Source organism: Odocoileus virginianus, chromosome 11, assembly GCF_023699985.2.
Source record: "Odocoileus virginianus isolate 20LAN1187 ecotype Illinois chromosome 11, Ovbor_1.2, whole genome shotgun sequence".
Lineage (NCBI taxonomy): Eukaryota > Metazoa > Chordata > Mammalia > Artiodactyla > Cervidae > Odocoileus > Odocoileus virginianus.
Window position 1 is genome coordinate 28,827,322 of NC_069684.1, and position 14,610 is coordinate 28,841,931.

A 14,610-nucleotide genomic window follows, 5' to 3' on the forward strand; every position below is an offset into this window, starting at 1 on the left:
TGGATTTACATGTATTCCCCATCCCAGTCCCCCCTCCCACCTCACTCTCCACCCGATCCCTCTGGGTCTTCCCAGTGCACCAGGCCCGAGCACTTGTCTCATGTACCCAACCTGAGCTGGTTATCTGTTTCACCCTAGATAATATACATGTTTCAATGCTGTTCTTTTGAAACATCCCACCCTCGCCTTCTCCCAGAGTCCACAAGTCTGTTCTATACATCTGAGTCTCTTTTTCTGTTTTGCATATAGGGTTATCGTTATCATCTTTCTAAAGTCCATATATATGTGTTAGTATACTGTAATGGTCTTTATCTTTCTGGCTTACTTCGCTCTGTATAATGGGCTCCAGTTTCATCCATCTCATTAGAACTGATTCAAATGAATTCTTTTTAATGGCTGAGTAATATTCCATGGTGTATATGTACCACAGCTTCCTCATCCATTCATCTGCTGATGGGCATCTGGGTTGCTTCCATGTCCTGGCTATTATAAACAGTGCTGCGATGAACAATGGGGTGCACGTGTCTCTTTCAGATCTGGTTTCCTTGGTGTGTATGCCCAGAAGTGGGATTGCTGGGTCATATGGCAGTTCTATTTCCAGCTTTTTAAGAAATCTCCACACTATTTTCCATAGTGGCTGTACTAATTTGCATTCCCACCAACAGTGTAAGAGGGTTCCCTTTTCTCCACACCTGGAGGGCAGTCTTGTAGAATTGAGCCCTTAATGTAGGGGATCTGCCACTGCCTGCAGGTAGATGGTGTCAGAATTGGTAGTATGAGAAAAAACCAGATCAGGTACCTGCTGTTCCTAGTTTGTTGAATATTTTTATCATGAAAGGATTTTCAGCTTTGTCAAGTGCCTTTTCTGCATCAATTGAAATGATAATTTTCCCCCTTTGTTCTATTAATGTGATTTGTCGCATTAATTGTTCGTCTTTTTATTCCAGGAATAAATCTGACTTGGTCATGGTGTATAGTTCTTTTAATATGCTGCTAGATTTGGTGTGCTAGTATTTTGTTGAGGACTTTTCATAAGGCATGTTGGTCTTTTGTCTTCTTTTTCTTGTAGTGTCTTTGTCTGACTCTAGCATTAGGGTAAATCCACCTTCTGGAATAAGTTAGGAAGTGTTCCTTCCTCTTAAGTTTTTTGGAAAAGGAAGATTGGTGTTAGTTCTTCTTTAAATGTTTGGTAGAATTCACCAGCGTGGCTCTCAGGTCCAGGACTGTCCTTTGTCAGGAGGTTATTATTTTTTTTTTAATTACTGATTCACCTTACTAGTCATTTGTTCTTGTTCAGTTGCTCAGTTGTGTCCAACTCTTTGCAACCCCATGGACTGCAGCACGCCAGGCTTCCTTCTCCTTCAGTTTCCTGGAGTTTGCTCAAACTCCTCCTGTCACCCCCTTCTCTTCCTACCCTCAATCTTTCTCAGCATCAGAGTCTTTTCCAATGAGTCGGCCTGGCAACTAATGTAACTGGTTACAGGTCTATTCAGATTGTCTGTTTCCTAGTGATTTAATCTTGGTAGGTTCTTTGTTTCTAGGAAACACAGAATTTGTGCATTTCTCAATTTGTGCATGTCTCAGTTATCCAGTTTGTTGGTATACAATTGTTTACAGTGCTCCCTTACAGTCCTTTTTATTTATGTGAAATCAGTAGTAATGTTCCCACTTTCATTTCTGATTTTAGTGATTTGAGCCTTTCTTTTTTCCATCTAGCTGAAAGGTGATCAGTTTTGATGGTTTCACTGATTTTCCTTTGTTTTTCTATTCTCTTTTGTTTATCTCTGCTCTGATCTTTATTGTTTCCTTTCGCTAACTGGAAGATGGCGAAGGACAGGGAAGCCTGGTGCACTGCAGTCTATGGGGTTGCGAAGAGTCAGACACAACAGCCACTGAAAAACGACATAGTTTCGGATCTTAAGCTGTATGGTTAGACTGTTGATCTTCTTTCTTGCTTTTAAAAGAAAGCATTTATAGCTGTCAGTTTCCACTTAGCTTCGCTTTCTCTGTATCCTTTGGGTTTTGGTATGCTGTGTTTTTGTTTGTCTGTGAGTATTTTCATATTTCCCTTGTGATTTCTTCTTTGATCCATTGGTTGTTTGAATGTGTTGTTTAATTTCCACACATTTGTGAATTTTCCATGTTTCTTTCCTGTTGCTAATTTCTAACTTGATTCTGCCATGGTCGGAGAAGATAGTTTGTATGATATCTGTCCTTTGAAACTTGATTGAGACTTACTGTGTGGCCTGACATGGTCTGTCCTGGAAAATGTCCCTGTGTACCCGAGGACATGTGTGCTGCTGTTGGGGGTGGTTCTCTGTGTATGTCCATCACTTCTCCTTGGATTGTTGTGTTGTTCAAGCCCTTGATCTCATCATTTGTTTCCTGTCTGACTGCGTCATTGCTTCTTATGGCTGAGTAGTATTCCACTGGGTGTTTTGTCATATCTTACGTATCCATTCATTCATTGATGGACATTTGGGTTGTTTCTGCATCTCGGGTATTGTGGACATTCATGCAGAGATTATAGGTTTTTGAAACGCTGAATTGGTAATTTTGTTCTGGCCACAGCACAAAGAATTTTTCGAGTCTGTGTGTGTAGAAGCGCCATAAGAGTAAACTGTCAGCAGAGCCCGCGAGGTGCCCACTTTAAAGGGGTCTGACTCCCGTCCAGTTCCTGGGTGAGTAGAGCCCCGTGTTGCCTAGGGGGCACAGGCAATGGAGGTGAACAGGCCACTGGCTCAGCCAGAGAGCCGTGCTCCCTGGTGTGGCAGCTGGGAGCTGGGTGGCTTCCTGCTACCAAATGGAACCACGTTTCTGGGGCTTTTGGGGTTGGGGGCCTGGTAGGATAAGGTGGTCTTGGTAGTTGGTGGGCTGGGTCTTTGTGGGGAGAGGTGAGCTGGCCGGTGAGATCCCTGGGCCAGGCAAAACCCCTGGCCAGTGGTGGCTCTGGGCAGATTGCTGGAGCCCAGGAATGACGTGGCAATGCAGGGGCCTGGGGGGGCCACCTGCTGGCTCTGGACAGGGACAGCTGCAGCACAGAGGGGCTTTGTGACCTCATGGCCCCCAGCAGGCTTGTGTTAGCCCCTCTGTGCATTGTCTGTCCTGCACTGGTGGGTGGGGGGGCTCCACTGTTGTGTGTGTCTTCCTGCCTCTGTTCACATGGAGACGTTCATGTTTGATTTTTGTGTTAAATACAGTCAGATCTGTTTCACATTTTCCCATTGCCTGTGCTGGCCACTTGTGTACAGACTGTGGGTCCTCCAGCACAGAGCAGGCCCAGCAGGGGATAAGCATGGCCGAGGCCTTCAGCCCTGCTTCCAAGGACGCTGGCATCCTGCTGCCCACTGCCCCATTGGTCCCTCTGATGGTCCCTATCCTTAACATCCAGCCACACTCCCCACAATGTGACTGGACCCCCATCGGCCACTCCAGCCAGCCCTTCCTCCATAGAGCCTCTTGCTAGGGACCTGACTCCAGCCTGGGGGTGGGGTGGAGTGGCCTCCCTTGGTAGGTATGGGCTGCATGTGTGCAGCTGGGAATCAGGCAGGTGTCCAGGCGGCGGCTGGGGCTCCACCAGTGAGCAGTTGACGGGCCCACTGTTACCCATAAAACGGGGTCGTGGGGCTGTGAATCAGACGTGGTTGTGAGAATGCTGACACCTCTGTGGGGTGAGCGGTCACTCAGTGTGTCCTGAAGGACAGCTGGGGGGCGCTTACAAAGCAGAATAGGTGCAGTAAAGAAGCCCTTTCCGTCAACTTGAGGATTTCCCTGTGGGTGGTGAGCGTTGGCCCCAGGAAGGCTTCCTGGAGGAGGAGTTGTGCCAGAGGCCCTGTCACAGGGAGCTAAGCCACGGAGCTAGCTTGTCACAGGGAACTAGCTCAGGTGACCCACTGGGAAGGGGTGAAGAAAGGAGGGCTTCTCAGTCCTTAATAGTCTCAGAGAAAAGCTGAACCTGGGGGGGCGGTGTGTGGCGCTGCAGCCCGTCTTAAAGCTGGGGGTGTCCCTCGAGGCCATGGGAACCAGGCACTGGCAGCTTGAGTGCTTCGTGTCCTTGGCCCCGCCCTGTCCGCGCGCTCAAGTGAGGAGGTGTCCCTGGATGGCGGGTGGACTGGCTGGTGTAGGATGGCCCCTCTCCAGCCTGCTTCCTGGAGGCAGGCAGCCCTGCAGAGGACCCTGCTTGTCACCTGGGTGGCTGGCCTGTGGGACTGGTGCCCAGGGCAAGGAGACTGTACCTGGTCAGACCCTGAGGAGCCCGGACCCTGTCCAGCTCTACTCCTGGTCCGGAGGTGCAGTCTGAGGGGGTCAGGGGCTGTTTGACCCCTGGCTTTGCCCACAGTTGTGTCCCTGCCAACCCCCGTGGCCCAGGACTGAGTTGCGCGTCCTGGCCTTTGGGGCTTTCAAAGTCCTCTAGCCCCTCATCAGTGAGGCTGGGGAGGTGACAGGCCCACCCCTGCTGTCCCTGCATCTGGGCCCCAAGCCATTCCCTTTTCTACTCCAGCCGCAAGGAAGCTTTCACAGCCCACTGTTAAAGAAGGTACATGCCAGTCAGCCTGTGTAGGGGGAGCTGAAGGGACATTCACTTGGGCTCACCTGGGCAGGTTCCTCCCAAAGCCCAGAGGAGTGGTGACCGTGGAGTGGGGCCAGGTGGGGGCTAGTGGGGTCAGCATGGGCCACAGGAGCCGTGGTGGGGTGCAGAGGAAGGGGCGGCCTTTCCAGAGGCTGTGGAGAAGGATGGGGCTCATGCTGCGGCCCACCCCTTGCTCATGCCCCCGCCCAGTGGGCCCAGAACTGCTGTCTGTCTCTTCTCTGGCTCTGAAGCTTTGTGTGCTTCCCAGGCATGCTGGACACCCACTCAGGAGCAGACCCGTGCAGGAGAGGCCATGCTGAGGCACCATGGCCGCAACCCACCCAGGCAAGCAGGGGTCAGTTCTGTGGATGCAGGCTTGTTTGTGAGGCCGCAGAAGGGGGTGCTTCTGTGTTCTGGGGCCAGACCCCGACTCTGGGCAGGCGGGGGTGGCTTTCTATGCCTCAGCTCCCCCTGCTGTGTGAAGTGACTGCCCCCTCAGGCACCGTGTGAGCAATAAGAGAGCTAGAAGGGCTTCAAGAACGGGCTGAATGCATGGTGAGGTCAGTTCTCTGCCTCCCCTGCCCCCACTGGTGGGTTGCAAGGAGCAAGCTGCCCCGTCGTCGTGTGCTCAAGGCCACCCAGCATCCTCGGATGAGAGAACAAGAGCCAGACCCAGCCTGGGTGGGGGGCCAGGGGGCACTCAGGGTGGGGGGTCAAACTGGCAGGGCTGGACTGGTTACCACTGAATCCTTCCAAGGTAACGGACACCTGTTATTCCCTGGTATTTATATGTGTGTGTATTGCTTTATTAAAAGTCCCGTTTCATTCAGCTTTGTCTCAAATTATATGCAACCTAGAAAAGCTACTTTTCCATCTAAAATAGGTTGCCATTAAAATGAACAGTCCCCCAGTTCAGACTGGGTTTTCTAGAGCTCTGCAAAGCCGCACATTTAGAATGACTGGAGGAGAGTGGGCTGAAAGGTGGTGACTGTGATGTCCAGCTCACCTTACTTGGGTTTGCCTGTTGGACTCGGGGTAGATGCGTTTCCCATTGAAGCCCCCAGTAGAGGTGGTGGGTCTGTGATTTTGTGGTTTGATAGCCTGAGGGTGATGCAGACATTTCCAGTAAAGGTCTAGTAATGAATATGTTGGTCTGTGTCTTGAGCATTCATGTGCCATGTTGTGTGAAATCAGCCCCCGTGCAGAAACGAGGGCGAGTGGGGAACAGGGCTGTGTCCCCATGAGGTGTCGTCAGTGGACAGTTTCTTGTGTCTTCTGGGGACCTTCTATTCCACTGGTGCTTCCGAAGTCACCTGAGTTTCAGACGCCATCACCTGATGACTCAACTCTCCCAGGTGACTTTAGGCCAGAGTGAGGGAAGGAGCTGGGTTTTGAACCCAGAGCTATGGCCAGATTCTGTGCTGGGAACACAGATAAGTGTAGACTCCTGAGCTGGCCACCTGCCTAGAACCCATTGCAGAAGGATCGCTCCCCTTCCCAGCCCTGGTGTCACCTGGAGATTAGGGGGAGAAGCTTCCCAGACCTCTTGGGCCCCCAGTGTGGAGCCTGGCTGCACAGGTCAGCCCAGGCAGTTGGGGGTCTAGGCAGGGTCAGCATAGGCTCCTGGGGGTCCAGGGAGGTCGGCTGAGTCCCCTTGTGATTTTGGAATTGGAAGGAGAAGCTGGCAAGGACCAGATGTCACATGGGGGAGCCCAGAGTGACTGTTGGGGCCGAGGGTCTTCTCTGGACGTAGCCAGCACAACCAAGGCCACCTGCTGGGGGCCCACCTCTTGCCTCAGGCTGGAGTGGGTGTGATTCCAGGCTGGTCGCCCCAATACTCATCTCTCTAGGAACTTTGTTCCCTCATCTCTGCCCTTCCTGCTTCCCCAACTCCCACCCCTCAGAGGAGCAGCGGCACCCAGACACCTCCCGACCCGGGTCCAGTTCACCTCCCTGACCAGAACCAGGCCTTCCCTCTTCTCCTCCTCCCAGCCATGGCACCCGGGGGCTTGGGACCTGTGAGCATTTGTGTTGGACCCGTTCTTGGCCTCTGCAGATGCAGGTCAGAGGTCACCCACAATCCGGGAGCCACTGCCATTCGGCCAGCGATCCTGGCGTGCGACAGGCTGGGGCCCCACTGGGTCTGTTCCCCACAGACGCTGCGTCCGGGAGACTCAGAGGCCGAGCTGCTGCCCCTGAGGTCCATCTCCACGCAGAGACGCTGTGCTCCCGTGACGTCAGCTCCTCGGCATCCAGGCCATGTTTTAGTCGGTGCCTCAGCTGCCGGCTCCAGCTTCCCCGGGGAGCCGGGTACCACCCGGGCCTGGAGACATGAGGAGGCAGGGATGTGAGAGGCGGGGGTCGGGCCGGCCAGCCTTCCTTTAAATATCCATCTGCCCTAGTGTGTGAACCCCCCGCCTATTGTCAGGGCCCACGGGGAGCAGAGGGCAGCGTCCGCGCGTTCGCAGAAGGAGGATGCCTTCTTTCACGCCCACCGCTCCGTAGAGCATAAAGAATCTGCCGAGGAGGCAGGAGAAGAAAGCCCGGTGAGTAATGCGCATCGCCCGGCGGCATGCAGGCAGCGGTTGTGTCCGGACGCAGCCTCCCTGCTGCACGGATGCTCCAGACCCAGGCGCGCTGGTGCCGCTGGCCCGGGCAGGGATGTGGCCGCCGCAGCTCCGAGCTGAGCCGCGGGGGGAGCAGCACTGAGGGGTGACAGGTTTTAGAAAAACAAGCCCCAGGAGAGCCTGCCCAGCGAGGGATGCGGCCGATGCGGGGGTGGGGGAGGAAATGCGCCCCCTGAGATGGACGGTGTGTGCCCGAGGCCTGGCGGCTGGTTGGCTCCGGGAGCAGCCTCGTTTTCATCCGACACCCTGGCTCGGGGGCCCTGCTCGCTCGCTCCTGAGAGTCCTGCTGCTGGGCTCCTCCAAGGAGGGCCTGGCCACGAGTGTGCATGTGCGTTGCCTGCTCAGCGCTTCGCGTCGCTGCCGCCCGAGTGTGGGCAGCTACCGAGATGGGGCCGCCCAGGCTGACCGTGGCCGGCACCTGTTTCCCCGCCCTGAGCCCTGTCCACAGAGCGGCTGCGCTTCTGCGGCCCTGGCAGTCCCGTGGACAGCGGGTCGTGTCAGTGTGGCTCTTCCACCTGGCCCTGGGCTGTCGGCAGCGAGTGCGGCTGGGTCTCTGCTTCTTCGTCCTGACATGGTGGGAGGTACACGCGGATGCTGGGGCTGCGAGTTGCTGGTGGGGACAGGGGAATGTGGGTGCTCTTCTGACGTCCATTTTGCAAGATGTTTTTGTAAAAAACAAAAACAGCAGGAGGCAGCCCCCCACCAGGCTGGTGGGGAGCAGGTCCTTGCATGTGGATGGTGCTGGGGTGACGGGAGGCTGTCCAGGCAGGGCCACCTCTCCCCCAGAAGCAGGACCCTTGAAATACTGGCCACTCTGCAACCAGTCCGGGGTGCGGGGGTGACTCGTTTGTTTTGGATAAATCGCAGAATTTGGGATGCACTGGAGGGGTGCGTGGCAAGGGAGATGGAGCGGGAGTTGCTCGCATGTGTGTAGCCACGGAGCAGAAATTAGCTGTGTCATAGTTTCTCCGGGCCGTCTCGGCCTGTTCCCGTTCATGTGATCACGCGCTGCCCGTGCAGGGCTGGTGGGACCCTTGGTGCAGGCAGGCTGCCTGGGGGCCCAGGACATGGCCTCAGGGCCCAGCGCCTCAGCTGGGTTTAGTAAAAGCCTTGAATGGGGGACAGGTTGGAGAAGTGAGCCCCCCAGAACCATAGCCATCGTGTCTGCATTGGCGCGGCCAGGTGGGGTTGTGGTGGGGCCCACCTGTATCCGTGTCCTGGTCCCATCTGTGTGGCTTCCCCACTCCTGTCTCCACCGCGTCAGCCACCGATGGACCGCCTTCACAAAGTTGAGAGCCGCTGACACTTACGTAAGGAGCGTGAGCTCTGTAACCTTCCTGACTTTACCTCCAGGCTGCCTGCTGTTCAGTCGGTCACATGGAGCAGTGAGGAGCCCTCCTGGGCAGATGCCACCCTCAGGCCCCCTCCCTGGGCGCTGGCCTGGGGCCCCATAGAGACAGCCTGCTTCAGAAGATCCCCGTCTTCCTGTCTTGTCCCTTTTCATATTTGTGCAGTGAGTTTGGGGGTTGTGTCTATGCCCTAGAACGAAGCAGGGCCCACGTCAGTCCATCGTCATGAGTCCTGGCCTTCTCAGTGCTCCAACTGGCAGGTGCCTGGCTCAGGCCCCAAGCCCCACTGAATGTCCTAAGGCCCAGGGGCACGTGTCTCCTGCTGCTGTGGGGCAGCCCAGGGTGAGGGGGCCATCCTGAGCGCTGCCCTTAGAGCCAGGGCCTGGTGATGCCAGCCCTTGGAGGACAGACCCTCCTTCCAGGTGTCATGTCACTGTATCTATGGCTAAGAACAGAGATTAATTCCTTTCTGTATTTCCCTGTATTTCTTGGGAATGGCACGTTTGGGGTGGGGAGCCAGTAGATCTGGCCCCCGCCTTGCTGAATGCGTTGTGCTGCTGGGCCTCTGCTTCTGGGGGGTGGGTAGCACTTGGTACCACAGCTCCAGGAGGGTCAGATATGTGTTTCATGCTGGGGTGGGGGTGGGGCACCAGGCAGGCTCTCTGACAGTAAAAGCTGGCTGTTCTATGTGAGGGGCAGGAACAGTTTTGTCCAAGATTAGCCACCTGAACCAGCTACTCATCCAGCGTTCAAGTTGTTTTGGTCCCCAAATCGTGGCTGTTATCTTTCACTCGGGAGGTGGCACTGCAGAATCCCCGCCATGCCTGTGAACGTGGTGGTTTATTTTTAGGATCATCCTAAAAAATGTGGAGTAGGCCACCTTGTTCATTCTGCCTGGGCCCAGTCAGATTCCATACCTCATCACCCCCAACCCCAGTTGCCAAACCACGAGCCTGCAAGTCTGTCCTCCAAGAGGCCTCCGGTCAGGAGGGGTGAGGATCCAAGTTGACAACTAACCAGGCTTCTTGGAGATTATCTCGGAGGCTGTTATCTGATGGCCATGGAGGCTGCTTCATCTTCATTTTACTCCGTAATGGTTTATGGGGTGAACAAGAAATTGTGCCCGGGATGCTGGAGCTGGGGGGACCCTGAGTTTGTGTTTTATTGTTTAATTTGGTAGTTACGTGTCTGGTCTTTTTAAAGGTTGCTCTTTTTCATGTGTTTTGTGCGGGAAGTTGAAGAGTTGATTTGCAGCAGCAAGGAGTATCTCTGTGTGTGGGCAGCACCCTAGGGCTGCCCTGGTCACCTGCCGCATGACCCCCTGCTCTGTGCCTTGGTTTCCTTTTCTTTGACGTGGGATTGTCAGGAGGCTGGAATGAGGTCATGTCAAACAGGGTGGACATCTCGTCCTGGTTGGGACATGCTTCTGTGTGTGGTTCACATGATATATTGTTTTCACATCTTAAATGTAATTTTGAGTTTTATATATTTCTATTTTAAGGTGCTGAATAGTCCATGTGGCTTGAAGTGAGAAAACTGATATCACTGCCCCTCCCCCACCCTTGGCATATGTTTCTGCATTTCTGAATCTTGCATTTCTGTCAGAGGTGTTACTTGTTCTGCTGTGTCTCTGGACACGGCAGTGCAGCACTCCCTCCCTCTGCCCCCAGTGGGGTTGTTTAGTCACTGACCATTTATGTCTTGTGGATGACATAAACATTCATGTAGATTATTCATGGGGCTTCCCTGGTGGCTCAGTGGTAAAGAACTTGCCTGCCAAAGCAGGAGATACAGGTTCAATCCCTGGGTCAGGAAGATCCCCTTCAGACAGATTTGGAAACCCACTCCAGTATTCTTGCCTGAGAAATCCCAGCGACAGAGGAGCCTGGCAGGCTACAGTCCACCACATCGCAAGAGAGACAGACATAATTTAGTGACTAAACAACAACTCAATGCACAAGTAAATGTTTAAGAGCCACCAGCGTCATATTTCCTGTCTTGCACAGCTTGTAGTTTCTCTTGCTATTGATACTTGTCTTGATTTTCTTCCATAGAATTTTCTAGAAGTCCTGCCTGAAATATTCCCATAATCTTCTCAGTACATGGGCAGCACTCCTTTGCACACCCAGGACCTCTCTTTGATTTTATCCTGTGGATCTCCCACTGCTCTTCTGTATCTGCCTCTTCTATCCTGGTCCATCCTCCACCCTGTGATTTGGGAAAATGACCTGACCTTTCTGTGCCTTGCCCCCTGACCCCTTTCTTGGCCTGATCTCCAGTTAAGATGTTCTCCAGATACGTTCTGAGAAAGGGGTCTGGAGGGAGAGGAGAGTAAGTCTTTTGAGGGCTGGAGTGGAAGCACGTCTACCCGAGTGGAACATTTGGTGATAGTTTAGCTGGGTATGGAAGCCTGTGTTAGAATCGCCCCCATTGGCACATTGAAGGGACTGACCACGGCCCACTGGTTTCTGGTCTGATTGTGAAGTCAGAGGCCAGTTTGATTGTTGTGGGATTTTTTTTCTGCTGAAGGTTTCTAGGATCTTTTGATTCCTATATCCTCGAGTTTCATGACGACGTGCTTTGATGAGAGGTGTTTTGTTTCCTGGTCTGGAATTTTCAGCATGGACGCTCCAGGCATTCCTGGTGGGACACTTCTGTCAGTTATTCCTTTGATGGTTCACTTCCCTCTGGTACCCTTTTCTAGAATGCCCACCAGTGGTTTGTTGGAACTCCTGGACTGGTTCTCTGATTTTGTTTTCCACTTCTGTTTTATTCTCTAGGTGATACCTTTAATTTTTCTTGTCCAAACCATCTATTAAGTGTGTTGTTTTGTCCTTATTTTTTAAGAGCTCTGTTTTGTTCTCTGAAGGTTCGTTTTGGAATAGACTGTCCTGCCCTTGTTTCAGAGTTGGATGATCATAGTGTTTCTTTGAGGTTATTAATTGTGGCGAGAGGCGCCGTCATACACAGTGAGTCACTGAGCACTTTGATGGCTTTAAGACTTCACACACATGAACGCTTTAGTCCTCATGATCCTCTCTGGGCACTTGTTGCTGTTTGTGTTCTGTGGAGAGAATGCCACCCAAGGCACAGAGAGGTCAGATCATTTTCCCAAACCACACAGCTGTGCCTGGCAGAGCTGGGATTCATCTTCCGCAGGCTGGGTCCAAGTCCAGGCTCTCTGCTGAGAGTCTGGCTCCCACTCAGACCCTCTTAAATGGAGTGTGATTGTGGGCTCAAGTCCCCACCACTTGGAGGACCTAGTTCGTGAATGAGGCCCTGGCACTCATAGCCATCTGAGCAGAGGGGAGGTGGGTGAAAGAGGAGCTGGTATCTTCATTCTAAACATGTTCTTCATCCCTTCCCATGACTCCATGTCCACCCAGGTTCTTTTTCTCAGCTTATTTTGCCAGGAGGTTTCCCTCGGCCCCTGTGACCCACGGTCACCAGCCCATAGGGACAGGCAGTTTGGTATCCCCACTGGGCTGCTCCCAGGAGGCTGGGGTCTCATACTGTGTGACCAGGCTGCCACCGTCCCCCTGGGTCGGGCCCTCATTCCATCTGCTGCCCAGGTGAGCATGGGGGTCTTCTCCTTAGAGTCTAGGAGTCTCCTAGTCATGGCCTCCGGGGCTCCTCCCTGTCCCGTCTCCCTGACCACAGTTGGGTGGCTGCCTTCCGGGGTTCCACGTGATGTCGTCACCCCCCTCCTCTTTGCTGTGATGGGTTTATCAGTGTTTCTTTTCCTTTGACTGTGGTCTTGGAAGGAACATAGTAAATGACTGTGTTCCTGCTGCTGTTTGCCTGGACACCTTCTGTTAATAGATGGTTAAAACTGTGCAGAAGAACCTTGGCTGGCCAGGCCTTCATGGGTGATTGTGGGTGGGTGTGGATGTTGGAAATCAGTGCTTCCAAGGGCCCAAGTGCCCATGGGACAAGGACTGGTGCTGACAGAGAGGTGAGGGTGAGCAGGGGAGCCCCCGGTGGCTGGAGGCGGCAGAGCTGGTACATTGTGGTTCTTCCCAGCCCAGCTCTGCCTGTGGGTTGATATACACTATGTTTGGGGGCAGGCTTGGATTTAGGGAGGGTCGGGATGGTGGTGCAGGACACCGTACCACCGTGTGTGTGTGAGTCATGGCTAATGATCCCGTGTTGGTGTGTTTCCATGGGCTCATGTCCCACCTCATCCAGTTTCCTCATTTCCCACCCAGGACCCCACGTGACGTCAGTCGTCACGTGTGCTCGTCTTCTCTGGCTGCGACAGGCCCCAGACCCCCCTTGTCTCTGTGACCTTGGCCTGTGAAGGAGGTCTGGCCAGGTGTCCATCAAGTGCCCCTCTGCTGGGCTTTGTCTGATGTTTTTCTCATGCTTAGACTGGGGCAGGGCCTCAGGAGGAACCACAGGACTACCACCCTGCTCATCACATCACACCAGGGCACCTGCTTTCTCACTTGTGCTCACATCACCAGGTGACGTGGCCTTGCACACCTGGCTGAGGCATCTCTGTCAGGTGTCCACTTGTAGAGTCCCTCTTTCCCCTTCTCACCCTGTTTTCCGAGGAAGGTTGTCAGCACAACCCACCGTGAGGGGAGGGGGTATCCACATGGATTACCTGGACTTTTCTACTCAAGGTGTTTGATGTCACGCCCATTTCCTTATTTATTTGGTCTGTCTGGACTCACAGATGGTAATTTCATGCTCCTATTTTGTTCTTGTCTGCATTATTCCAACTTTGACCACTGGGAGCTTGTCAGATGGGCCTGGGGAGCAGAAGGGTTAGACCCTGGCCAGTAGGGTGATGCTGGGTGCTCAGTGGTGGGTGGTGGGCCTGGAGCCCCCCCGTGGAGGGGCAAGGGAGGGGGCTCTCCAACCCCCACAGTCAGGGACACAGACTTCCTTCAGTCCCATCGTCCGGGAGAGGTGGCCAGGGCTAGAGGGTGTGGAGGGCAGCACAGCTACAGCCGTGGAAACAGGGTCTTCCCAGCGAGCACGGTCAGTTCTCTTCCACCTGTCCTCCTGTTAAGTGGTGGTAGTGACACAGGCTGATCTGGCTGTCACGGCTCTAGGCGAGTCCCCAGGTCAGACACTGCAGTGCTGCCCCAGGTGAGCCCAGGCATATTCTGGCCTGAGCCAGAGTGGCTTCATGTGGCTCCCTTCAACCCTGGCTGCCTCCCCCACCTCCATCTCTGGTGCTGTCTGGGGAGGGAACCTGAGTGGGTAACCCTGTGGGGAGGTGGGGCTGCCGAGCAGCCATCCAGGATCAACCAGGCAGGGGCACCTTTCTTCTGGTGCCATGTGTCCCTTGGCCGGTGCGGGGTGAGTTTGCAGGAGACTTGGTGGGGGGGGGTAGCTGACTAAGCATCAGTGATGGTTTTGCACTGGAGGTGCCTGAGTGCTCGGAATGTGTAAGCTTACTCTCCGATGTCGTTCCTGCCCATTTCCCTGGTGTCAGTGCTGCTGCTGCGGCCGACCTCGAGCTGCCCGGTGACCTGACTGCAGGCAGGAGATGCACAGTCATCAGAGAAGGTCAGAGGGCGACTCGGACACTGGGTCCCAGCTGGTTGATCCCCGCAGCTCAGAAATGCCACTTCCCCAGGCTGCCCACTTCAGAGCAGTACCCACTGCTGTTCACAGTCGATGGGTGAGCCTAGTGGTGGGTGACTCCCTGGAGCAGTCCTGAGGACGTGGGCAGGGGCAGAGCGCCTGCACGGTGACAGGACTGACTGAAGCCGTGGTGAGGGTTGTCACACTGCAGAGACCAACTTTAAACACCCTGTTACCAGGCTAGCGTTCCACGTGTTGCTCTCCTGAAAGCACCGAGTCTCAGAACAGACCATGTGGACCATGTACTCCTCCTCTTCTCACCACACTGTGCGGTTTATCACGTTTTTTCCAAATCCTTTGTTATCCGGAGCAGCCTTTCCAAGCCAGTGCCACCCACTCTGTGGTCCCGCTTCTAGCACCAGTGTCTCAGGTCCATGGAATGAGGGGAGGTCTGGGATGGAGGCTGGGGTTGTGTGTCTGCCGCACATGGTGTCGGCCTCTGTGGGAGGGTTGTTATCGTTGG

At 54.2% G+C, this 14,610-nt stretch overlaps 1 protein-coding gene across 2 annotated transcripts in view; it reads left to right on the plus strand.

Annotated features, from left to right (window-relative positions):
• The window catches only part of PRKCZ (protein kinase C zeta), a 99,181-nt gene that overhangs the window by 12,881 nt on the left and 71,690 nt on the right, over positions 1–14,610 (plus strand). The window contains exon 1 of one of the 2 annotated variants that reach the window (XM_020873862.2): positions 7,532–7,778. The exons of the other annotated variant lie outside the window; for it this stretch is intronic. Coding sequence (XP_020729521.1) covers positions 7,769–7,778 — 10 coding nt within the window. The 5' untranslated portion in view covers positions 7,532–7,768. Of the gene's footprint in view, positions 1–7,531; positions 7,779–14,610 lie in introns of those variants that run through there. 2 annotated transcript variants of the gene reach the window in all.